Source organism: Bos mutus, chromosome 13 (genome assembly GCF_027580195.1).
Source record: "Bos mutus isolate GX-2022 chromosome 13, NWIPB_WYAK_1.1, whole genome shotgun sequence".
NCBI lineage: Eukaryota > Metazoa > Chordata > Mammalia > Artiodactyla > Bovidae > Bos > Bos mutus.
The window spans coordinates 48,289,661-48,316,222 of NC_091629.1; the positions used below are offsets into that span (position 1 = coordinate 48,289,661).

The 26,562-nt window shown below is 40.1% G+C and overlaps 1 protein-coding gene across 1 annotated transcript in view; it reads right to left on the reverse strand.

The window, feature by feature from the left end:
* PIGU (phosphatidylinositol glycan anchor biosynthesis class U) overlaps window positions 1-26,562 on the reverse strand; it is a 90,982-nt gene that overhangs the window by 48,348 nt on the left and 16,072 nt on the right. Inside the window, exons 5-6 of the mRNA XM_005900433.3 lie at window positions 21,365-21,474; window positions 19,026-19,126 (exon numbers count right to left, since the gene is read on the reverse strand). Coding sequence (XP_005900495.2) covers window positions 19,026-19,126; window positions 21,365-21,474 — 211 coding nt within the window. The remainder of the gene's footprint in view (window positions 1-19,025; window positions 19,127-21,364; window positions 21,475-26,562) is intronic.

Genomic DNA, 26,562 nt, shown 5'->3' on the forward strand with positions numbered 1-26,562 from the left:
AATATCCTTTCCTTTTGTATATGCTTTTTATTTTTTCAGATTAAAATATATTTATCTTTATTAATATTCTACATAAAATGGGCCGCTATTCTCTATTCTCTGCATAAAATGGGCCACTATGGAATTACTAAATATGATGTTATAAAGAATTTTCAATGACATGGAGATATACTTATACCATTCTATTAATTGAAGATCATAAAAGAGATACATGCTATAACCTCTTTAAAAAATATACATAAATATATTTTTAAAAAACCTAAGTGGTTAGGCCACAAATTTCAGTGTTTTCCTCTGGGTGGTTGGATTATGGTGATTTTTCATTTTTGCTTCTCTGTATTTTCTAAACTTCCTAGAAGGATCCTTTGTTTTTGTATTCAGAAAAAAAAACAGATATCTTGTCTCCCAAGGTAATAGAAAAGAAAGCAAAAATAAACAAATAGAACCTAATCAAATTTATAAGCTTTTGTACAGCAAAGGAAATCATAAACAAAACAAAAAGACAACCTACGGACTGGGAGAAAATATTTCTAAATGATACAATTGACAAGGGATTAATTTCCAAAATATATAAACAGCTCACACAATTTAATAACAAAAAAAAAAAACCAATCAAAAAATGAGCAGAAGACTTATACAGATATTTCTCCAAAGAAGACATACAAATGACCAACAAACACATGTATGGAGGTTCCTTAAAAAGCTAAAAATAGAGTTGCCATATAATCCAAAAATCCCACTTCTGGGTGTGTATCTGGAGAAAACTCTAATTCAAAAAGATACATGCACTCCAATATTAACAGCAGCACTATTTACAAGACATTGAAACAACCTAAATGTCCACCAACAGATAAATAAGGAAAGAAGATGTGGTATATACACTCAACAGAATACTACTGAGCCATAAGAATGAAATAACGCCATTTGCAGCAACATGGATGGACCAAGAGATGATCATCTAAGTTAGAAAGATGAATACCATACGATATCATTTATATGTGGAATCTAAAATATGACACGAATGAACTTATTTATGAAACAGAAAGACACACAGACACAGAAAACTAACTTACTGTTACCAAAGAGGGAAAAGGGATGACAGAGGGTTAAGTTAGGACTTTGAGATTAGCAGATACAAACTACAACATTGTAAATCAATTATACTTCAGTTTAAAAAAACTAGATGGATGTAAGAAAAAACTGATATATATTTTTAAAAACCAAGTAGCTATTGCCTTTCAGATGGTTTAAGATAAAGGAGTACCCTAAAATCAAAGCTAGAGATACCTAGTTTACCACAGAGATTCGAGAGTGGCCCAGAAATCAGTAGAGATCAAATGATGGTCCAAGGCTGGTATCTATAACGGTAATATTTCATCAAATAATGTTGCTCGTGGTCACTCTTATTAGTGTGGGGTCAACTTTTACTGAAAAGAAAACAGACATCCTCTCAAAGGTGTTTCATAAAAGAAGGAACTATTCACTCCACTCAGTCTAGGGAATTTTACCCTCTCCCAACTCAGCTCCAGAAATAAACAGAAGGAGCTGTTCCATAGGACTTTTCTGCCCACTAATGTGGTCTACGCATAGTGGTTTGACTTGCGGTTTTTTTTTTATGGTACAAAAGTGATAAACATTCAGCAGAAACCATACTTCTAATTTTGAATATTATTTTTCCCCAGACTAGTGATGGTGAGCAGCAGCAGCCGCAGCTCCCAGTCAACCAGTCAATCTCGAGGTTAAACAATCAACACACTTGCATCCATTCAACTATTCTGCTTTTCACTTTCAGCACAGATTCAATAAATTGCATGAATATTCAACACTTTATTATAAAATAGGCTTTGTGTTGGATGATTTTGCCCACCCAACTGTAGGCTCATGTAGGTGTCCTGAGCACATGTAAGGTAGGCTAGGTTAAACTAAGCTACAATGTTCAGTAGGTGAGGTGTACTCAATGTAGCTTTGACTTAGGATATGTTCAACCTGTGATGGGTTTACTGGGACATAACTTCATTATAAATCAAGGAAGATCTATACTTGGAACATCTGAGAGCCACCTTGGAAGAGGGAGGGTTATGAAAGCGACTACTTCACTGGAGAGTGATGGAGAAAATAACTTTGGGTGCTCCACACTTCAAGCCAATGAAATTCACCAGCTGAAAACAATTCCTCGTTGAAAGAAAGTGGAAAGAAAAGAGGAAGCTGGAAGTAAAAGACCAGGGACAGAACCCTATAGAATGGGCTGCTGCTGCTGCTGCTAAGTCGCTTCAGTTGTGTCTGACTCTGTGCGACCCCATAGACGGCAGCCCACCAGGCTCCCCCATCCCTGGGATTCTCTAGGCAAGAATACTGGAGTGGGTTGCCATTTCCTTCTCCAATGCATGAAAGTGAAAAGTCAAAGTGAAGTCGCTCAGTTGTGTCCGACTCTTAGCCGATCCCATGGACTGCAGCCTACCAGGCTCCTCCATCCATGGGATTTTCCAGGCAAGAGTACTGGAGTGGGGTGCCATTGCCTTCTCCAACAGAATGGGCTATTGTTGACTAATGCCAGCATGACGGCCTATATCCACGGTACTTATAATTATGACTGAGCAGGGACAGATCGTGCCCAGCCAAGCTATGTTACCAGCAGAGGCCCCCACACAGCTAGAACCAGAACTGGGTCAATTCTAAGATAGGGAGATGGTAGTGGTGGGCAAGGTCCTATTCTGGAGTCCAACAGCTAGGGGGACTCAGAATTCCTTGACCAGGGCAAAAAGGTGAATGATATTTTGTGGGAAACCAGCAAAGAAAGGGGAAAAGCTGGAATGAACTTTTGGGGAAAAAAAAAAAATTTAGCTGTGTCAGGTCTTAGTTGCAGCATGCAGGATCTTTCATTGTGGCAAACAGGCTTCTCTCTAGCTGCAGAGCATTGTCGGCTCAGTAGTTGCGGTGGCATGGGCTTAGTTGCCCCTCGGCACATGGGATCTTAGTTCCCTGATCAGGGATAGAACCTGTGTCCCCTGCACTGGAAGGTGTATTCTTAACCACTGGAGCACCAAGGAAGTCCCAAGAACTTTTAAATTTAACACTGTTTTCTACAGAGATTAATGGCCCTGGGAGTGAGAAGAGGCCCAAGGGTCTGTTAACAGAGGAGGGGTAATGTTTCAACTCCATTCATTCTTACAAATGTGGTGAAAACAAACACATGGCTTTCACCCCCTCTCTCCCAAGAGACTCCAGGGAGTGAAAGAAACAAAGCCACCATCTGCCCTAAGCACCCGAGATCAGTAATTATTTGTCTGGAGCAGCTAACTATTTATAAGGCCCAATAGAGAAGAAACTGCCCCAAGCTAAAGAATGGATTTGTGAGTTTTAGAATACTTGCTTCCAAGATCAGGAAGAAGCAGTCTTTCTCCTTTGATGAAATAATTAGGAAGGAAAAATCTGTTCCTTCCGCTAGTCCCTCTACCAGTATGCGGCATCAGCAGCTCTCTGGACATTGCAGCTCTTCTTCAACCCTCCTGCTCTCACAATCTTACCACCAGTCACCACGCCCCACTGACCCACCTCTGGAATAGCCATCACTGCAATTCGCACTCTTATCTTCTCTCACCAGTTTTTAGCAGGTTCTTCTTCCTTCTCAGGGGTCTCCCCACCTCCCTCCCATCCAATCCATCCTGGTACAGAAGTACCAGAAGGAAACATCTAAAAGACAGTTTAGATTGTGACAAGCCCCTCTTAAAAGACTTCTCAGGGTTCTATTTCATCTATCAGATTATGTCCAAACAGCAGCAAACAAGACCCTTCAACGAGAACTTCCCTGGAGGTCCCGTGGCTAAGACTCCATACTCCTAATGCAGGGGGCCCGGGTTTGATCCCTGGTCAGAGAACTAGATCCCACATGCCCCAACTAGAAGTTCCCATGCTGCAAGTAAAGATCCCACATGTAGCTATGAAGATAGAAGATCCTGTGCACCACAACTAAGTCCTGGCTCAGCCAAATAATTAATTAATTAATTTTTAAAAAGACCCTTCACTATCTGGGTCTTATTTCCCGAGCTTCATCTCTCACCATCCCTACACATCCTCTGTTCTTCAGCTACACTGGATCATTCCCCAGTGTCTAAAAACATCATGCCCTTTCATTCTTCTGTGTCCATTCTCAGGCTATTTCTTAGCTGTCCTTCTCTGTCCTCCTTCTAGTACAGACCCATCCTGTAGTGACCAGTTGAAATGTTACTTCCTCTATGAGGCCTAAGCAGAGATGCTAATGACAGTCAAGTATAGCTACCATTTACCCATCACTTACTAGGGGCTAGGCACCTATCCTCTGTATGTCAAAGCTCTTTAGGTGAAGAAACCAAGGTACAGAAACAAAGATAATGTATCACGTTAAGTAATGGGATCACTCAGCTGATTCCAGTGCCCATTTTCTTACTCATTCAACACTCTCATTCAGTACTGACACTCTTCTAATAATTTGCTAATATTTTTCTCTCATGTGTCTGTGAGTTAATCAAAGACAATAAACCTCTCTTAACTTAGAATCTCTAGCATCTTAGTACAATACCTCACCCACATGGTGAATGAATGAATATCATTCAGTGATACATGTGAAATCCTTTTTATTTTTGTAATTATCTTGTTTTTATTTGGCTGCACTGTGCAGCTTGTGGGATTTTAGCTCCTGGACCAGAGATCAAACCCACACCCTCCAAAGTGAAAGGGCAAAGTCCTAATCATTGGACCACCAGGAAGTTCCCCTGAAAACTTTTTTTAAAATCTTAGGAGAAAATCAATTTCCTTTTTTTTTTAATTGAGATTTAATTGACATATAACATTACATAAGTTTTAGATGTACAACATAATGATTTGATATTTCTACATATTGTGAAATGATCACCTTAAGTCTAATTGAGACCAATGTTCTTGAGAAAGGAAAACTTATGAAGTATAGAATACAGAGTAATGAAACATCTAGTGTTAGTCATTCAGTCATATCTGACTCCTTGCGATCCCATGGACTGTAGCCCTCCAGGCTCTTCTGTCCACAGAATTCTCCAGGCAAGAATACTGGAGTGGGTTGCCATTCCCTTCTCTAGGGGATCTTCCCAACCCAGGGATTGAACCCAGGTCTCCTGCATTACAGGCAGATTCTTTACCATCTAAGCCATAAGCCACTTACCATAGATTCTGACTTTTAAATAAAACAGACCCTGCAGAATAGCAGTTGAGGACCTGTGGCAGGCGGCCAGCACAGAGGATGTGGAGCAAACTATTATAAGACTGAGGCCTCTGGTCTGGGGGCAGAAACGTGGTCCTGCAATAGTCAGGAGCCTGGTGTGTGGGAGGCTAGGGCATGTGTGGATGGGGCACACGCACAGTCTGAGCAACAGTGAGGGGGGAGAGTGGAGGCACACGAGAGACTCAGACAGGGCTGACATGGTTTTTTAAAAAAACTAGAAGAGGCAAGAAGAGTGAATTAGGAAGGCAGGAGGATGGTATGTGCTTGGGACAGGGTCAGGAAAGATAAAAATAAAAGGTGTCTTCAAATATTTTAGACACTCTTGAGAGTCCTTTGGACTGGCAGGAGATCAAACCAGTCAATCCTAAAGGAAATCAACCCTGAATATTCATTGGAAGGACTGATGCTGAAGCTACAATCTTTTGGCCACCTGATGCAAAGAGCCAACTCACTGGAAAAGACCCTGATGCTGGGAAAGACTGAGGGCAGGAGAAGAGGGCTGAAGAAAGTGAGATGGTTGGATGGCATCACTGACTCAACAGACATGAGTTTGAGCAAACTCTGAGAGACAGTAAAGGACAAGGAAGGCTAGCGTGCTGCAGTCCATGGGGTCACAAAGAGTCGGACACAACTCAGAGACAGAACAACAACAATACAATATGCAAACGTTTCTGGACTGCCAGTTCTATGCCAAGCCTGTGCTGAGTGCAGAAGACTGATGACTCAGACAGTTTCTGTCCTGAGGGAGCTCCCAGTAAACAATGACAAAATATGGGAGGAAAGTACAGTGCAAGTATTCAGAATCCATTAGGAGAAGATGACACCTGAGTTTTAAACAATGAGTAGGTGAGGCCTGGCAGTCCAAGGGAACAGCAATTACACAGGCAGGAGGGTAGGGGAAGAATGGTATACTGGGGGTGGAGGGATGAGGATCGTAATTAGCTCAACATGGCAAAACAGAGTTGGAAGGAGTGGCTGGAAGAGGGTGCAAAAGGGACTTTTGTGAATGTTGGTAACATCCTGTTTCTTAATATGTTGGTTACTCATCATCTTATGAAAATTCATTCAACTGTACACTAATGATTTGTGCTCTTTTCTGTATGTTGTACTTCAACAAAAAGTTATAATCTAAGAAGTCTCAGCAAGGGACTTCCCTGGTGGTCCAGTGCTTAAGACTGTGCTTCCAGTGCAAGAGGCAGGGATTCAATCCCTAGTCGGAGAACTAAGACCCCACATGCCACGCAGTGTGGCCAAAAACAGTCTCAGCAAGCAAGTAGGTAGGGGTCAAATCAAGGAAGGCTTAGCTTGCACAATCATTCAAGAACATGTCTACAAGCCTGGGCATGGTATTTCAAATAATAATGAAGTGGCAGCCTCATTTGGGCAAGAGCTAGGGCATACTGCTCATCTAACCAGGACAAACTATACCAAGAAGACTGAATTAAAAAAAAAAAAGAGAGAGAGACTGGGACACAAACAGAAGCAGGTGACACAAACAGAATAGAATATTCTATTCTGTACTAGAATAGGCAATGGGACAGACTGGAATGTGGTCAAAAGGACTGAGGTCCCAAGGACATTCAGAAGAGGAAGTTGCACTAGGACCTGAACAGCAAGCGAGACAACTGGGCAGGAGGAGGGACTGGGGCCTGGCTCAACGTTCCAGCCTCCCCGCCCAGTATTCTTTCGACAGTGCAGGCTTTCTCAGAGTGGTCCATCCATATTGGTGATGATGACGACGATAATTCACTGAGCATATATTCTGTTCCAGCCACAACTATAAGCACTTTAAACCTATTAAGTCATTTAGTCCTTCCAATAATTCCATGAAGTGGGTACTATTTCTATCCCCATTCTACACATAAGTCAACTGAAGGACAGAGATGTTATTGGCCAAGGGGTCCCAAACTGGTGAACAGTAACAGAATATGAACCAAGACAGTCGCATTCCAGAGCCCCTAGTCTTTTAACTGCATCACTATGCTACCTTCTTGACCTCAGTCCATGACTGTATTATTAACATTACAACAGAGCAACAGGCAACTAACATCACAATAGGCAACTATTGGGTTTTTGTTTCTTGTTTGAAACTTAAAGTGAAAGTGAAGTCGCTCAGTCGTGTCTGACTCTTTGGGACTCCACGGACTGTAGCCTACCAGGCTCCTCTGTCCATGGGATTTTCCAGGCAATAGTACTGGAGTGGGTTGCCATTTCCTTCTCCAGAGGATCTTCCCAACCCAGAGATTGAACCCAGGTCTCCCGCACTGTAGACAGATGCTTTACCAGGGAAGTCCTAAAGCTCCAGTGAAGTTTCTTGTTTATTCCTCCACTAATCCATGAGGCTGATCTTATCTGTGTGATCAAACCGAAGCTCTAGAGGCTGTGTGATTTGCCTGAGGCCTCAGCACTGGTAAGGCCTCAGCACAAACAGGTTTCGAAGTTGGGTTGATCTGACAAAATCCCAGGCTGGTTCATCCTAGGGTCCTTGGGCCTGTGAAAAGGTTACCGAGAGGAACCGCATACGGAAGTGATGGGTTCATCAGGGCTCAGGATCACCACTCTGCCATGTTCTTCCAGGGCTCCAGGAAGAGACCCTCTCCTTTTAACCTTCTCCCAGTCCTTTCCAGAAGACTCAAGGAGACCCTGTCTATCCTGAGGGGTCTTTTAAATAGGAAGATAATATTAAGAGTAACAATCAGCACCACTACTTACTGAGCATCCAGTACCTGCCCCTATACTACACTGTTTCACATTACCATCTCATTCATTCTTTATGTTCCCTTTACACAGTAGAGATTGTTTCAGTCCCCATGTTATAGACAAGGAAACTGAGGCCCCAAACAGTTAAGTCACTTACTTGAGGTGATACTGTCAGGAAGGGCTGGAGCTACAATTAGCCACCAGGTCTGTCTCACTAAAAAAAATGCACAACCTAAAAAGTTGAGATTTATATTTTATTTGGTGGACAAGACTGAGGACTTAAGCTTGAGACAAACCATCTCAGATAGCTCTCAGAGACTGCTTCCGAAGAAGTAAGGGAAGAGCCAGGATATATAGCAGTTTTTTTGTTTTAAACTTTATTTTGTATTAGGGTATAGCTGATTAACAATGTTGTGATAGTCTCAGGTGAACAGTGAAGGGACTCAGACATGAATATACATGTACCCTATAGTAGTTTTTGAAACAAAGACCAGGTAATTTGAACATCAAAAGTCTCCTGTTAATGAAAGAAAACTATATACCTCAAGTTAAGGAATTTAGCACTTTTCTTAAAAAAAGCAGATGCAAGAGTCTCACTGAAATCATTCCTTTGATATGCACCTCAGCTACCTGGGTGGGGACATTCTCACCCTGAGTCTCCTCAGGGTACACTGTCTGGGGGTAAGGGGGGAAAAGGGGGAGAGTGGCTGCAGCACTGGCCACCAGATGGGTCATCCTGTTTCTATCCTGAGTTCTTTCTGGATTCACTTTCAGGGCAGCTGGAATGTGATGGCTTGAGGGCTGCAACACCCTTTATTTTCTGATTTTGAAGGCAACATTTTTTGTTGACATCTGTCTGACATCAGAAGAGCCTGAGCTCTTACTCTGGACTACCTCTGGTAGTACTGATCTTTCTTTTCCCTTGGGAAGCAAGTGCTGTCATCCAGGCCTCTTTTGGTGGAATAAGGACAGTTGGAAGGGTCCTTAGGCGGCAAACCTCAGGAATTTCCAGTCTGGAGCATCTCACTGTGGACAAACAACCACAGTGAACAGGCAGGATACCTATTAACATCTGTATGTTTTCCTTGTGAAAACCTAATGAAGACAACTTCAGAGGGATGGAGTATTTTAACTAGCTCACAGATAGGCAGAGTACTCCTTCACCAAAGCTCCAACCTCTGAACTGAAACCAAAGCCACTTCACTAAACTAATATCAACCCTGCCTACAGACCTGAGTTTCCAGGCCAACACCCCAACAAGGACATCACAATACACTGGCCTGGACCTTGTCGTGGCCTGTGGCTCTTGACGTATCCCAGACAACCCTGGCCTGACACACAGGAAGTCAAGGGAGGGCAAGAAGGAGTCAAGGGGACAAAGCAAATGAGGCCACTCCCTTCTGAGGGGACACCTGCTCCATCAAAGTCTGGGAAGACAGATACTAAGTTAACTTCCACGGTCCCTCGTCAATTAAGTTACTTTATTTTAAATTATGTGCTCATTAAAGAAACTTGGAGGAAGAAACAAAAATTACTCATGAACTTACTCTACTAGAAACAAGTACTACTCTTTTGGAATCTGTTTTCTATTTGTGCTGTGGTTTTCACATAGTTGAGACTATATTTTATTAAAATATATAATTTTGTACTCAGTTTTAAAAAATAAATGTACTCTCACATAATTTAGAATTATTATTAAATATGTGCATGGGTAAATTGTATTTTCTTTAATTACATGGGCAAATATGTTTTACTCAGTCATTCCTCTATTTTGAAGTAGTTTCCAATTTTTCTATTATAAATAATCCTTAATTAATGACTTTGTATCATAAAGCCTGGTCTATAATTCTGCATTATTTTGGAATTAGGTTATCAAAACTAAAATTCATTAAAGTACAAACATTTTACTGCCAAATTGCTTCTCAAGAGGGTTGTACCAATTTATAAGTCAACTTGAGATGTGGGAAAATGCCAATTTGACAGCACTTTGCCAGCACTGAGAATTATCTTCTAAAATCTTTGCCAATTTGAAAGGGAATAAAAAAAGCCACTTCTCTCTCTGTGTTTTCAATTTGCTTTGCTTTATTAGTTATCTAATAATTAATATCTGAGGTTATTGATTTCTCCCTGCAACCCTGATTCCAGTTTGTGCTTCATCCAGTCCAGCATTTCACAGGATGTACTCTGCATAGAAGTTAAATAAGCAGGGTGACAATATACAACCTTGATGTACTCCTTTCCCAATCTGGAACCAGTCTATGTCTAGTCCTAACTGTTGCTTCTTGACTTGCATACAGATTTCTCAGGAGGCAGGTCAGATGGTCTGGTAGTCCCATCTCTTTCAGAATTTTTCACAGTTTGTTGTGATCCACACAGTCAAAGGCTTTGGCATAGTCAATAAAGCAGAAGTAGATATTTTTTCTGGAACTCTCTTGCTTTTTTGATGATCCAATGGATGTTGGCAATTTGATTTCTGGTTCCTCTGCCTTTTCTAAATCCAGCTTGAACATCTGGAAGTTCACAGTTCACGTATTATTGAAGCCTGGCTTGGAGGATTTTGAGCATTACTTTGCTAGAATGTGAGATGAGTGCAATTGTGCGATAGTTTGAACATTCTTTGGAATTGCCTTTCTTTGGGATTGGAATGAAAACTGACCTTTTCCAGTCCTGTGGATACTGCTGAGTTTTCCAACTTTGCTGGCATAATTGAGTGCAGCACTTTCACAGCATCATCTTTTAGGATTTGACACAGCTCAACTGGAATTCCATCACCTCCACTAGCTTTGTTCGTAACAATGCTTGCTAAGGCCCGCTTGACTTCACACTACAGGATGTCTGGCTCTAGTTGAGTGATCACACCATCGTGGTTATCTGGGTCATGAAAATCTTTTTTGTATAGTTCTTCTGTGTATTCTTGCCACCTTTTCTTAATATCTTCTGCTTCTGTTAGGTCCTTACCATTTCTGTCCTTTATTGTGCCCATATTGTGAAATATTCCCTTGGTATCTCTAATTTTCTGACGAGAGCTCTGGTCTTTCCCATTCTATTGTTTTTCTATTGTTTTTCTTGCATTGATCACTGAGGAAGGCTTTCTTATCTCTCCTTGCTATTCTTTGGAACTCTGCATTCAAATGGATATATCTTTCTTTTTCTCCTTTGCCTTTAGCTTCTCTTCTTTTCTCAGCTATTTGTAAGGCCTCCTCAGATAACCATTTTGTCTTTTTGCATTTCTTTTTCTTGGGGATGGTCTTGATCCCTGCCTCCTGTATAAGGTCACTAACCTCCGTTCATAGTTCTTCAGGCACTCTATCAGATCTAATCCCTTGAATCTATTTGTCACTTCCACTGTATAATCATTAAGGGATGTGATTTAGGTCATACCTGAATGGTCCAGTGGTTTTCCCTATTTTCTTCAATTTAAGTCTGAATTTGGCAATAAGGAGTTCATGATCTGAGCCACAGTCAGCTCCCAGTCTTGTTTTGCTGATTGTATAGAGCTTCTCCATCTTTGGCTGCAAAGAATATAATCAATCTGATTTTGGTATTGACCATCTGGTGATGTCCATATGTAGAGTCTTCTCTTGTGTTTGTGGAAGAGGGTGTTTGCTATGACCAGTGCATTCTCCTTGCAAAACTCTGTTAAGCCTTTGCCCTGGTTCATTCTGTACCCCAAGGCCAAATTTCCCTGTTACTCCAGGTATCTCTTGACTTCCTACCTTTACATTCCAGTCCCCTATAATGAAAATGACATCTTTTTTGAGTGTTACTTCTAGAAGGTCTTGTAGGTCTTCATAGAACCATTCAACTTCAGATTCTTCAGCATTACTGGCTGAGGCACAGAGTTGAATTACTGTGATATTGAACGGTATCACAAAATCACTGCAGATGGTGACTACAGCCATGAAATTAAAAGACACTTGCTCCTTGGAAGAAAAGCTACGACCAACCTAGACAGCATATTAAAAAGCAGAGACTTTGTTGTGCAGAAGCTTTTAAGTTTAATTAGGTCCCATTTGTTTATTTTTGCTTTTATTTCCAATATTCTGGGAGGTGGGTCATAGAGGATCCTGCTGTGATGTATGTCAGAGAGTGTTTTGCCTATGTTCTCCTCTAGGGGTTTTATAGTTTCTGGTCTTATGTTTAGATCTTTAATCCATTTTGAGTTTATTTTTGTGTATGGTGTTAGAAAGTGTTCCAGTTTCATTCTTTTACAAGTGGTTGACCAGTTTTCCCGGTGGATGAAACTGGAGCCTATTATATAGAGTGAAGTAAGCCAGAAAGAAAAACACCAATACAGTATACTAACGCATATATATGGAATTTAGAAAGACAGTAACAATAACCCTGTATACGAGACAGCGAAAGAGACACTGATGTATAGAACAGTCTTATGGACTCTGTGGGAGAGGGAGAGGTTGGGAAGATCTAGGAGAATGACATTGAAACATGTATAATATCATATATGAAACGAGTCGCCAGTCCAGGTTCAATGCACGATACTGGATGCTTACGGCTGGTGCACTGGGACGACCCAGAGGGATGGTATGGGGAGGGAGAAGGGAGGATGGGGAACACATGTATACCTGTGGCGGATTCATTTCAATATTTGGCAAAACTAATACAATATTGTAAAGTTTAAAAATAAAATAAAATTTAAAAAAAAATAAATAAACAAAAAAAGCAGAGACATTACTTTGCCAACAAAGGTCTGTCTAGTCAAAGCTATGGTTTTTCCAGTAGTCATGTATGGATGTGAGAGTTGGACCATAAAGAAAGCTGAGCGCCAAAGAACTGATGCTTTTGAACCGTGGTGTTGGAGAAGACTCTTGAGAGTCCCTTGAACTACAACCGACCAGTCTATCCTAAAGAAAATCAGTCCTGAATATTCATTGGAAGGACTGATGCTGAAGTTGAAGCTCCAATATTTTGGCCACCTGATGCAAAGGACTGACTCATTGGAAAAAGACCCTGATGCTGTGAAGGACTGAAGGAGGGAGGAGAAGGGGATGACAGAGGATGAGATGGTTGCATGGCATCACTGACTCAATGGACATGATTTTGAGTAAGCTTCGGGAGTTGGTGACAGACAGGGAAGCCTGGCGTGCTGCAGTCCATGGGATCACAAAGAGTCGGACATGACTGAGTGACTGAACTGAACTGAACTGATTAGTTATCTATGGAGCTGAGTATTTCATCGTTTTTAGTCATTTATATCCCTTCTTTTGTGAATTCTCCCAACTGTTTTCATCTTTAATGAATTATTCCATCATTAATTTCATTAAATATCTAATTATGTGGTACAAATGTGAAATGTAGAAATAAGAGTTGCAAATTTTATAAATGAACTAACTTTGTGTATACTGTTAATAGAGATTACTAATATACTCAAAGAGTTAGAATAGTTCGGAGACCTAACTAAAATAAAATTCTGGAAATATTTTAACAGATTAGAAATGTTACTTGTGACGGTCTCTATTTATAGCCACCAACAATGGAAAATAACTTAGGTGTCTAGCAAAAGGGAAGGCCTGGGATCCCATGACAAGTATACCTGAGGAGTGGAAGAGGAGGTTGGGTAGGGTGGGATGATAAAAGACTTTTACTTCTCATTTTATATGTTTGAACTTCTTTTATTTTTACCAAGTACTTGAACTACTCCTAAAACTTAAAAAACTTAAATTTAGATTTAAAGAAACTAACAAATATGTGACCAATATCATACATGATTCATATGAAACAAATAATAAAAGTAAAACAAAATTGTGCATACAGTATCACAAAAAAGTTTATAAAATTCACTTGACAGAAATCTGGAGTGACATAATAAATTTTTTCTGTGGAATCAAAAACAGTGTGGCTGCCAAAGAGTTATATATAACTTTTTAATATGATTTTTCCCCCCTCAAAATCTTTTCATTGACCTAAGACGTCTTACGAAAGGTGTTCTTCAAATGATATACTTCACATTTTTGTGTGAGACTCCTATTGTACATACCTCAGAGGGCATGGCTTCAGCCTTTCTACCTTTGTGCTTGGCTATTTTTTTTTTTAATGTTCTGGGCATACCATGTGGCATGTGAGATCTTATTTCCCTGACCAGGTATAGAACTTTCACCCCCTGCATTAGAAGCAAGGAGTCTTAAGCACTGGACTGACAGGGAAATTCCTCAGCTATTTTAAAGGTGACATTTCCAAAGGCCAGTGTTCAATCCCTTCTGCCAGGTGATAGTTCTTACTTTAATGGACACCAAGCACCTTGATAAATGAATCTGTGTGAGATAAGACACTCGGAAACAGGAACTAAGGTAGGGAGTGTTCACAGACAGCAAAGAGTCATTTCAAGTAATCTGACAGTAAGTTAAACTAAATAACCTACAGAAAAACCACCACAACCACTCCAAGAGAAGCAATGTCTTAAAAAGACACAAGTACTTTCCATAAGTAAACTCTAAGTAAAAGGCTCTATGTGTTACTTTTGAGTCTTTGTTCCCTAAGTGTGTAAACTATTCAGCAATAATGTAGGGAAACAAGGGCTCTCATACACTTCTTATGGCAGTATAAGTTGGTAAAACTCTTGAAGGCAATTTAGTGATAAATTTCAGAAATCCTAAAGAAGGTATACAGCCTGTGACACAGAAGTTCTATTTCTAGGACTCTATTTCTGTGGTAAGAAAATAATTGTACATGGGTGTGAAAATTACTATTAGAAATTACATTATAGAATTAACTGTATGGGAATTCCCTGGCGGTCCAGTGGTTAAGACTCAGCACTTTCACTGCTGGGGGCAGGGTTTGATCCCTGGTTGGGGAACTATGCCTGGTGATGAAGCCAAAAAAATTTTTTTAATTAAAAAAAAGAAGGAAAATTAACTGTAATACTATTTAAACAGCTGAAAACTGAAAACTGTTAACTAGACATTTAATAGTAGAAGTTGGTTAAAGAATTTCTATTTATTGGTCAACACAATGGAACAGTAAGCAGCCATGAAAAATGACAGACTAAATGTTTATTGACGTTTGCGGCAGGCTGTATTTTTGGTGCCAATTCTTTACCCCTCCCTATGTCCAGGCTCTTTGCCATATAACTTTGCAGGGCACTCCCACTGTGAATGGGGAAGTATCTACCCCTGACCTCAGACATATATGTCTGCATCATGTGATACAACCAGAAACGTCAAAAGCTCAAGCCTCAACAGTTGTGTCTCTGACATCAGTATGAGAAGAATATACTTAAATTAGTCCCCTGGTCCATGAGGATGACAGACATGTGGAGAAAAGCCCAGCCTAGATTAGCCGACTACAGCCAGCTGTTGATGCATGAATGAGCCCCAATGAAACCAACAGACTGTCTAGCCACATCCAACCTAGGTCAGCTGACACCTAGCTGACTTACAGACAGACGAGTGAAGTAAATGTGTACTGTTATTTTAAGCCACTGAGTTTTGGAGTGCTTTGTCAAATAACATTTTTGTGGCAACAGTTAATTGATATATTTAAAAGTCTAAAAGGAAAATGGGGGGAAAATCTGGAAATATATACCTCTAATGCTAATCAACAGAGGATGAGATGGCTGGATGGCATCACCGACTCAGTGAACATGAGTTTGAGCAAACTCTGTGAGACAGTGAAGGACAGGGAAGCCTGGCGTGCTGCAGTCCATGGGGTTGCAAAGAGTCGAACATGACTTAGGGACTGCACAACAACAACAAATCACATGTATATCATTGTTCCCTCCAAAAACCTCACTGAAATGACAATAAAGCACTAAAAATTGTCTTAAATCACAAAAAACTGGAGAAGAGGTTATAGTAAAACAAATTTTCATGTAATAGTGGAAACATTAAAAGCAGGAAGAAGAAAAAAAAAAAAGAGAGAGAAAAAAAAAAAGGAAAAAAAAAAAGAGAAAAAAATAAATAAATAAAAGCAGGAAGAAGAGGGGACATCCCTGATGGTCCAGTGGTTAGGAATTTGCCTTGCAATGCAGGAGATTTGGGTTCCATCCTGGTCAGGGAACTAAGATCCCACATGTGGCAGAGCGATTAAGCCTGTGGGCCACAACTACTGAGCCTGCGTGCTCCTGAGCCCTCACACCACAACTAGAGAACCTGGGTGCGGCAACAGAAGGTCCCACGTGAAACAAAAAACATCCCACATGCCGCAACTAAAACCTGATGCAGTCAAACAAATATTTTTAAAAATGAAACAATATTAAGATGCATTAACAAAAACTATTGTTTTTAAAAAGGAGGAGGAAGAGGGATAAATGAGCAATATGGAAGAGTTTACAACTTAATGGCCTGCAGAGATGAATACCAATAAAAATCAGGCCAATTCACCCCATTCTGAGAAATGCACCTTGAAGGTATCAGATACCCTGGCAGGTGGGCTAAGTTACAGAGATGAAAATCAAACTGAAAGGTTTTGTACAGACCAGCCAGAACCCCAGGTCTCATCTCAACTATGTGCAATCAGTCAGTTGACTACCTCTACACACCCTCATCCTTCATTCTACTCCACCCCTAGAGACTATAGTTCTGGAGAAAATTAACTAAAGAGGCACAGGTCAAGGGATATTAAGCACAGTAATAGGCTAAAGAGAAGTGTGGACTAAAAAGTAGTAATGAGATTACACAAAAATATAAGTCAGAAAGAGAAAAACAAATACTGTATATTAACACATACATATGGGATTTAGAAAAAACGGTACTGATGAACCTATTTTACAAGGCAGGAAAACATGGAGAATAGACTTGTGCACACAGCAGCGGAAGGAGAGGGTGGGACAAACTGAGAGAGTAACTGACATATATCCAATACCATGTGTAAAACAGATGGCTAGTGGGAAGCTTCTGTATAACACAGGGAGCTCAGCTTGGTGCTGTGTGATGACGTAGAGGGGTGGGTAGGAGGGAGCCTCAAGAGGGAGGGGATACATGCATACTTATAGCTGATGCATCCCTGGAGTAGGAAATGGCAACCCACTCTAGTATTCTTGCCTGGAGTACCCCATGGACAGAGGAGCCTGGCTGGCTACAGTCCATGGGGTCGCAAAGAGTCGGACATGACTGAGTGACTGAGCACACACATAGCTGATTCATGTTATTGTAGAGTAGAAACAACACTGTAAAGCAATTATCCTTCAATTTAAAAAAATTTATGTATTTCAACCAGCCACCTCCCCTGCTACTGCTCTCACAACTCCAGACAGTTGATCACATGAACCCCCTACCCTACTGCAACTCTAACCCTGCTACCCTTATGCAGGGAACTGGAAGATTCCTCTGTGGAAAAACTAAATACATTCAGAGGAAAAGAAAACCTATAAATGATGACATTTAGGGATCCCTCCATCAAAAAAAGTCAGCCAGCTGTCTGATCTTGCTACAGTGAGAATGATCCATCAACAAGTCTTGCCCATGTACACAATCTCAAATCAACAAGTTAGTATAATATCCTTAAATAATAAGCAGACAGCTAAGGATCACTATAAATAAGAGAAAATCTCCCCACATGAAAGATAGACCTCAGATAAACAGTAAAAAAAAATAGGCAGCCATGGATTGGGGGGGAAGTGGGGGAGTCCAGGAAGACAAAGGGATCATGCTTAGAACAAACAGAAACTAAAAACAAAAACAAAACAAGAAAACTCAGCTTAGAAAGGACACTGTGTGACAAAATAAGAATGATGCCTCAGAGAAACAACTGGAGACCAACAAAGAACTTGAAAGTATAAAATAACAATCAAAAATTCCATATAAGAGTCAAAAGATAAAAACAAGGAAGTATTCCAGAAAAAGGAAGTAAAAATGATGGAAAAAATCAACAGAAAATAAAACATGCAAATCAGATCAAAGCAGGAGGCCTGGGTTCCATCCCTGATCAGGAACTAAGATCCCACATGCTGTAAGACCTCACATGCCACAATTGAAGACTTCACATGCTGCAACGAAGATGGATGATCCTGCATGCTACAACTAAATAAATAAATAAAAGCAATTAAAAAAACAAACAATAGATTCTCAACATAGAGGAAGCAGTCTTCTTTCAGAAGAAGATGCCATCGAGACTTTCAGAGCTAGAGAGGGGAAGTCAATGCTTGGCTTCAAAGGACAAGCTGATTCTCTTGTGTGGGGCTAATTTTTTTTTTTTTAACCAATAAACTATGTTTAAATTAAGCTATGTACATTGTTTTAGATATAATGTTATTGCATACTTAACAGAATATAGTATAATGTAGACATAACTTTTATAGGTACTAGGAAACCAAAAAATTCCTGACTCACTTGATTGCAATATTTGCTTTATTGCTGTGATCTGGAACCAAACCCACAATATCTCTGAGGCATGTCTGTATTATTAGGCACTTGAAAGATCTAGCAGAGCAACTGGGGGAAAAAACAGTGATTGGTACAAAAGGATTAAGCACAACAAAAACAAGCAAAAATTCCACAATTAAAAAAAAATAAAAAGGTTGTACAAGATAGAAAAAATAACCATGGTTACTACTTTTCCCAGTAGTGAATAATACCTATACTGTCATAAAACATAGGTACTAACTACTGATTTAATCAAAGCTGTGAGGGACTTCCCTGGTGGTCCAGCGGTTAAGATTCCACTTTTCCACTGCAGGGAGCACCAGCAAAGAAACAGGTATCAAAGAGCTAAATTGTTATCTCCCATAATGAGAATCAACAATAGATAATGTCTAAAATTCATAATTTACCAAACAGCAATACTAGGTCTTATTTACAAACATGGAAATAGATACAAGCAAAAAAAAATTAGCTCCTTCAAAGAACTTGAACTAGGGATAGGAAGAAGGAGGCATAGTGCCGCTGTTCTCACTGTAAGCCTTTTAGAATTTTCTTGTTTTTGTTCAAACTATGTTAACGGTGACTCTCTGAGTGGTAGAATCAGGATGTTTTAATTTTTTCTCTTGGCTTATCTGAAATTTCTACAATAATATTATACTACTTGTATAGTTTTAAAAAATCTTTTTGAATGCTGTTTTTTGTTTTTAATCCACTGCATAAGTGTTACAAAAAGCCCTGCACAAATCCGGAACTGAGGTTTGTTCTTTCCTTTGGGGCCTTACCTTTCATTGTAGCCAAAATGAAGAAAGCAATGAGGGTGTTGTTGATGGCGCAGGTAGACTTGGCAACACAAGACAAGACCGTGTAGGGATTTAAAAGATAGCTGGAGAAAAACACACATATCTGACATTAGTAATCCTGGTCAAAGGACCAGGGAGTCCTGGCCACCATAGACAGAAAGTTCTTGAGGCTTACTAAAAGCATACTGAAAGGAAGGCAACATCTTAGAAATGAGTTCTCCTAAGTAAAAGAGGATGGAGTGGGGTTGTGGCCAGTGAATAAAAGGCACTGAACGTTTACTGCTTATTCTTTGCCGTGTGTTTTATATGAAAACCATCATATTTCATCATCACATAGATTCTAGAAACCAGCAATAACATTATTCCCATTTTGCAGATGAGAAAACCAAAACTCAGTGGTTAAGTAACAAGGTTAAGGTTTTACAAGCTAATAAATACATTCAAAATCACATCTTTCTGGCTCTAAAGTCTACATTTTCTATTACTTCAGGCTTCAAAAATTATAAAAATTCTACTAATTCCCACAGAGCCATATATTTTAGGAATGGCTATACTTGTCTCTGAAAAATAGGAAACTACTTTTTCCTCAATCAGGTTCCTAAACTCTAACATAGGTTACCCCCATTCAAGAGGTGAGAGTGATTTAAGGTTAGTCCTCTTGACAGTCAAGCTACATCCACCAAGCCAGACCCAAAGGACAGAATAATAAGTGTCTGCTGAATTCAACAACAGGAGAATAGGAGAGTCGCACACAAGCTAGTGGCCACTGAACTTCACAGGACGGCTTGAACTTCCACTGGCAAGGAATTAACTGAAACAGTCTTTTCCTGAGGTGGGAAGGAATGAACTGAAAAAAATGAATTTGTAACAATGAACAGGGAAATCTTAACAGTCATAACTGTATTTTTATTTATTTTTATCTTGCTTCCACAAAAGATCTGAAGTAGCTCAAATGAGAACAGATGATAGAAGTGAGAGCAAAATTAAAATAAAGAATTAAGACCAGGGAAAACATAAATAAAAGGAAAAAGCCAAGATCAGGGAAAGAAGAACAAATAGGTCTTCTACAGCATTGTAATAATCAGCTTTAAATCTGGCTCTGAGGAGTTTCCTGGCAGACACAGTGAAAAGGGAGAACAGTTACATAATTCTGATTATCAGATGGGAAGAAACATGCCAGTGTCTCAGGAAGAGATTATAATTATTATTCACAAATAAAGACCTTAAATCCAATACCTCTCAGAGCTGTAAGATTATCAGTTCTAAAGCCAACAGCCCAGAAATTGTTAATTTTTTTTCTAGCAATTATAGACAGATTTGTTACACAACCTTTAAGAAAATGACTGCTGCTATTACAAAACTACCCCGAGTCTATAAGGCATTCGTAATGCTGCCAAACCTCTGTTTCTATTAGGTAGTTCCCACCAATATTTCTGAAATACATAGATATGAACTGACACCTCAAATGTGCTTGGTGGGAAGGGGGAAAAATGCCATTTCTAAATAGCAGGTGATGTTCAAGAAGCAGCTACACAGCCACCTATCTGGAATACTGAATGGGAGAGTCACACACAAGGCAGAGGGTTGAATAAACTGTCCTCATAAGACCCCTTCTAAATCTGACGTTCTAAGGTCATATCTTTCCATGAGGAAACTGGTCTGCCTTGTTTACTGTGTATCCTTAGGAACAAGTGTATTATTAACATTTACTATCAGTTGACTGAATAATTATTCCTATTTGCCTATCTCAGCAACATAAACAGGAATAACCTGAAAGAATTAAAGTTACAGGCAGCACTGGTACCCCTAGAGAATTCTTCCATAGAACCTCAGTTCAGTAAGTTCTACTCGCCCACGCTCGTTACCCAGCTGGGATGGGTCTGTTTGGCACTTCAATTCAGTTTTCTGAACTACAAATGAGGGAGTAAATTCTACATGAGACATAGGAGTTGCTTGGAATAACAGCTGCATAAAGACCAGAATTTTCTGCAACCCATATATTACAACTGAAAAATTTTTTGTTGTTATTGTTTTTAGAAATACTGGTTACATGGAGGCTGGAACCCAGATCAGCATCGAGTGAAAAAGCATCTGTGAAGGGTTGATTGTGCGTGTGCCTGTGTGAGGCTTTGTCCCAAAAGAGACAGAATGGCTCTGTCTCTTTTCCTGGCCAGAACCCCAGCTGTGCAACAGAACTATAGCAAACACTTGATGACTAAGACTCCAAATCTCCAAAAATACAACAAACAACATGAGAAAGTCTCATCAGATTTTCCTTGCGTTTGTTGGCTCTGAGCCCCGTTTGGTCAGAGGATACTTACAACATGGCCACTTTCAGAGGGATGTAACGCATTTCCATAGGGGTTCGGATGAGTTCGGCCACATCGGGGGCATACTGGTCTAGTTCTAGAAGGAGTTTCTGCTTTTTAAACTGAAAAAAAAACAAAACATGAAATAAGTAGTAACTTCCCACTGATTTTAGATTGAAGACAAAAGTCCTTCCCCCACGTGGCCTGCCTTGCCTGGCCCTACTTCTCCAGGCTCAGCTCACACCCACTCCCCACACCTCTCACTTTCTGGGTTCAAGCACCATGAACATGCCACCCTTCTCCTGTTCCCAGGCCTCTGTATTTAACCTGAACGACCTCTTCTCTCTTCCCAGTTAACTCCCACACAGTCTTTGAGCTCCCAGTTAAATCATCACTTCCTCAGGAAGGCACACTCTCCACCGCCCTAACTGTAAAAATCTCCTAACAGTGTTTACGGTTAGAACTTTTTTATTTATTTATGTGACTAACATCTTTCTCCTTCAGCAGACTGTAAGTTCCATGAAGGCAGGGACCATGTTTATTTGCCAATACCTGGCACAGTGAGCTAACAATAACTATTGAATGGCTGACTGAATGATTGAATGGCAAGTCAATTTTTAGTCATTTTTAAAAGATATCATCAGTTGCCCAAGGATTTCAAAGTTTCATCAAAGTGAACAATTTTCATGCAAAGTGGAATGACCCCCCTGAATGTCACAGTGTCCTGGGTTTTCTTCTGTGCTATCCTATTTGAAGTTGTTTATATATATTTATGTGTATATATGTATATATATATATGTATCTTTTGGCTGGCATACATGCTCTTTGATTTTCATTGCAGCATCCGAACTCTTAGTTGTGGTGTGTGGGAACTAGTTCCCCAACCAGGGACTGAACTTGCGCCCCCTGCATTGTGAGCTCACAGTCTTAGCCACTGGACCACCAGCAAAGTCCCATGAAGTTTTTGACTTCCACAGAGGAAGTGGGAAATGACCATGATGAAGAGGAGAAGGGCTGGGTATGGCTGGGCAGCTGGATAGTTAAGAGGCAGTGAGATGGAGGTGGAAAGCTCTCGCCTTCCCTTGTGTGTATCCCAACAAGTTCATGGGTGTGTTCTAGAACGAAAAAATGTTAGGCAACCCTATAAGCAAACATGGGTCAAACTAAAGATAGAAAAAGCCTCTGAGGGACTTCCCTGGTGGTCCAGTGGCTAAGATTCTGAGCTCCCAATGCAGAGGGCCCAAGTTCGATCCCTGGTCAGGGAACTAGATCCCACATACTGCAACGAAGACCTGGTGCAGGCAATTAAGTAAATAAATATTAAAAAGAAAAAAGCCTCTGAACCCCAAATGGGTACCCCTACTGACTTAATGATCTTAGTATAAAATCAATGCTGTAACCTGTTATAAAACAGTAATTCAGAGAAGCTAAAGTAGTGTGTCATTAAAGATTTAAGGATGAAAACACAGATGGCAACAGAATATATATTGCGTTATACTACTTACATAAAGTTACAAGCATGCAAAAAATACTATATACTATTTAGGGATATTTACAAATGCAGAAAAAGTTAGGACCATGTGTTTGATAAACACCAAAATCAGAACAGTGGTAACTGGTGAGAAGGGGAGTAAGGAGATGAAAGTATCAAGAGAGTCAACTACATGTGAAACATTTTACATTTTAAGCTGAAATAGGTTCAGAGTACGTAATATTTTTTTACATGTTTTTTCATGTATTGGATATTTAAATTTTAAAATTAAAAAAAAAATTTTAAGAGCCATCTTTCAGTTCAAAAGAAAATCTCAGGATCATCACAGGAACACAGGTAACCCCAGATTTCCTGCACAGGTTCAGGCTGAGGCTTAATCAGAAAACCTGAACAAACTTCAAAAGCCTCCCTTTGATCATCTCTGGGAGTCCAAGTTAAGTGGTAGGAATTATCATCAGTAGGATTTATGCTGCCATTCACAGCTGGGGTTATTTAATTAAAAGGGCAAAATATAAACTAAGGTGCTTTTATCAGAGAAGGGGGCTGGCTCAGCAAACAAAGCATTTCATGAAGACAGCTGCAGCAGGGGTGGAAGGACGGAGGCCCCACTAGCTGGGGTTCTGGAGTTCAACTGCAAAAAGAAGGCCACCTGGAGGGCAAGAGCGCCACAAAGACAGGCTATTAAAAGGAAACAGGGAGTTCACCCAGGAGCAGCCGGAGAGACAGGTGGGAATGCAGGCCCACTCCCCAGGCTGGAAGCCAGCCAGCAGAACAGCTAAAGTGAGGAGGCAGTTAAACAGGGATGTGGAGGTCCTGGGCAAAGGTGACAAGTGCCAAAAAGGAAAGAATATTTCCGTGTAACCCCAACCTTCCAAACTACTTTAAAACAGAAAGATTTTATGCAAGGAGAGTCTCCACTAGAGAAGGGTAGTCAGCTCACCAGTCCCCAGACACTCTGCTGGCTCTCTCTTCGTCTCCCCTAATCTCATCAGCACAGCTGCCATTATGCCTGGCCTCAGAGGCTCAATATTGACTCAGAGCTCTGACGCACAGACAAAATTCCTTTAAAACATCCCCATGCATCCCAGTTAGAGAAAGAAGAGTGTCTAAGAATATGAGGAAAACTAAACGCACACCAAGAAAATATCAGAAGTATAAAAATAAATGGGGTTAAGGAGTACAATTTAAAATCCAAAGATAAGTATCAATGTATTTCTAGATATATTCAACAGCCACAACAATGAGATATACAGCTATCACAGGAGAGATTAAAAGTGACCTAAAAATTAATTGCCTGGATGTGTTACCTTTATAATCATGAATCAGCTTTTCTATATACTTCAGCAGAATTAAATATTCTGCTGAATTTTAATATAATTAAAAATTATATTTTTCTGAATTAAAAAATCTCCAGGGTGGAGTTTTCCTTCCCTTTCACCCACTACTCCATGCAGCCATTTCCTTGTCCCTTGGAAAATTGGTTTTTTCAAGGACATAATTCCCCTACTCCAAATAAAGAGCTTTTTCTAATCACTGAAGCTGTGTCTACACACGTTTGCATCCCCAAAACCTAGGGTGGAGGGTAGGGAATGAATCGTCCACACTCACTACACCTTCAACTGTTAGCCTCAACACCTTTCAAATTCAGGAAGCTACCCTCCAAATTCACAACCCTCTAAGCATATCAGAGGATGGAGGTTTTTATCACTACCTATCAAACCACCTGCAGCTTTCTAACATGAATTCTGAATTCCAAATGAGCACAATCTCAGCAGAGGACAGGCTAGACCAATTTTGCTTTTGTCAAGCAAAGCAGACGTAAAATATCATGTGAATCAACTGGTCACAATCAATCAGCACCCATATTTCACATGCTGAAGCTGGAGATGGGGGTGGGGATGCAGTCTTCCCTCTCTACCGTAGTTTTCCAGGATGCATTTGGGTGCAGATGGGCTTCCCTGGTGGCTCAGACGTTACAGAATCTGCCGGCAATGCAGGAGATCTGGGTTCAAGCCCTGGGTCTTCCTGAGAAGACTTCTCCCTGGAGAAGGGAATGGCTACCACTCTAGAGGAGCCTGGTGGGTTACAGTCCACGGGGTGGCAAAGAGTTGGACCCAACTGAGCAACTAACACTACTACTACTACTACTACTACTACTACAGCTTCATTACCAGGGATAAAAAGTCTCAAATTCCAGCAAGACTGAATTGAAATTATTGGCCCTCTAAATTAAAAGTATCTCTTTTACTGACACTAAAGCATGACTTGTTAGGAAACTCACTGAAATCTAGTTTATTTCCCTATAAGCTTCTCCTCCCATTAAAAATTATTTTAACTGGAGTATATGACAATTGATCAGGGGAAAAAAAAGGAATACATATGATGTTAGTATCTCTAATCAGCTTTCATTAAAACACAAGAACACAGATGAACATCTGTTTCATCTAAGAACACAGATATGGTTGATTGTGTTCTTAGATGAAAGCTACCAACCCTCCCTTAGATATTTACATATATCCCATATACATACAAACATACACACACACTGGTGAGTATAGACATGGATCTATTTTCTATTTTTTCCTCCAGTGTTTTATCTTAAAAACTTTCAAACTATAGAAAAGTTGAAAGAACAATTCAATAAAACACCTAGATCCACCAACTGTTAACACTTCCACATTTTATCTCTACACACACAGACAAAAACACACACCAGATGCATTTTTTTCCAAAACCATTTTAAATTAAGTCACAGATATCATGGCCCTTCACCCCTAAATATTTTAGCATGTAACTTCAAAGAACAAAGATTGGAGTTTACATACACAATCTATCTTGGGAGAAGAAAATAACTACTGCTATTTTATCTTTGAATTCCTCTGCTTAGAAATCTCACACCCAGTCATTTCACCACTGGCCTTCCAGGGAATCCTGTTAAAGCATTCTGTGTGTGTGTGTGTGCTGTCGTGTCCGACTCTTTGAGATCTCATGGAGTGTAGTTCTCCAGGCTCCTCTGTCCATGGAATTTTCCAGGCAAGAAGACTGGAGTGGGTTGCTATTTCCTCCTCCAAAGGATCTTCCCAAGTCTTTGGGAATGAGAGAACCCCAGTCTCCTGCATTGGCAGGTGAATTCTTTACCACTGAGTCACCTGGGAAACCCTAAAGCACTCTACATTAGCCCCCAAATTTTTTCTGTTCTCTTCCAGCTTTCTTGATATATAATTGACACATAACATTATATAAACTTAAGGTATACATGATGGTATAAGCTTAAGGCTATACATGCATATTGCAAAATGATTATTACAATAAGGTTAGTTAACACGTCTATCACCTTGCATAATTATGTGTGTGGCTGGAGGGGAATGAGAGTACATTTAAGGTCTATTCTCTTAGCAACTTTCAAGTAACAGTATGATATTGTTAATTGGAGTTACTATGCTGCATAGTAGATCTCTGGAACATAATTATCTTGTATCTGGAAATTTGTACCCTTTGACCAACATCTCTCCATTTTCCCCACCCCCAGCCCCTGGCAACCACCAATATATTCTATCCTACGAATTCGACTTTTTTAGATTCCACATATAAATGAGATCACACAGTATTTGTTTTTCTCTGATTTATTTTATTTAGCAAAATGTCCTCAAGGTTCATCCATGTTGTCACAAATGCTCCATTAGTTTAAGATATATACTCCCTGGTCTTAGTGATATTT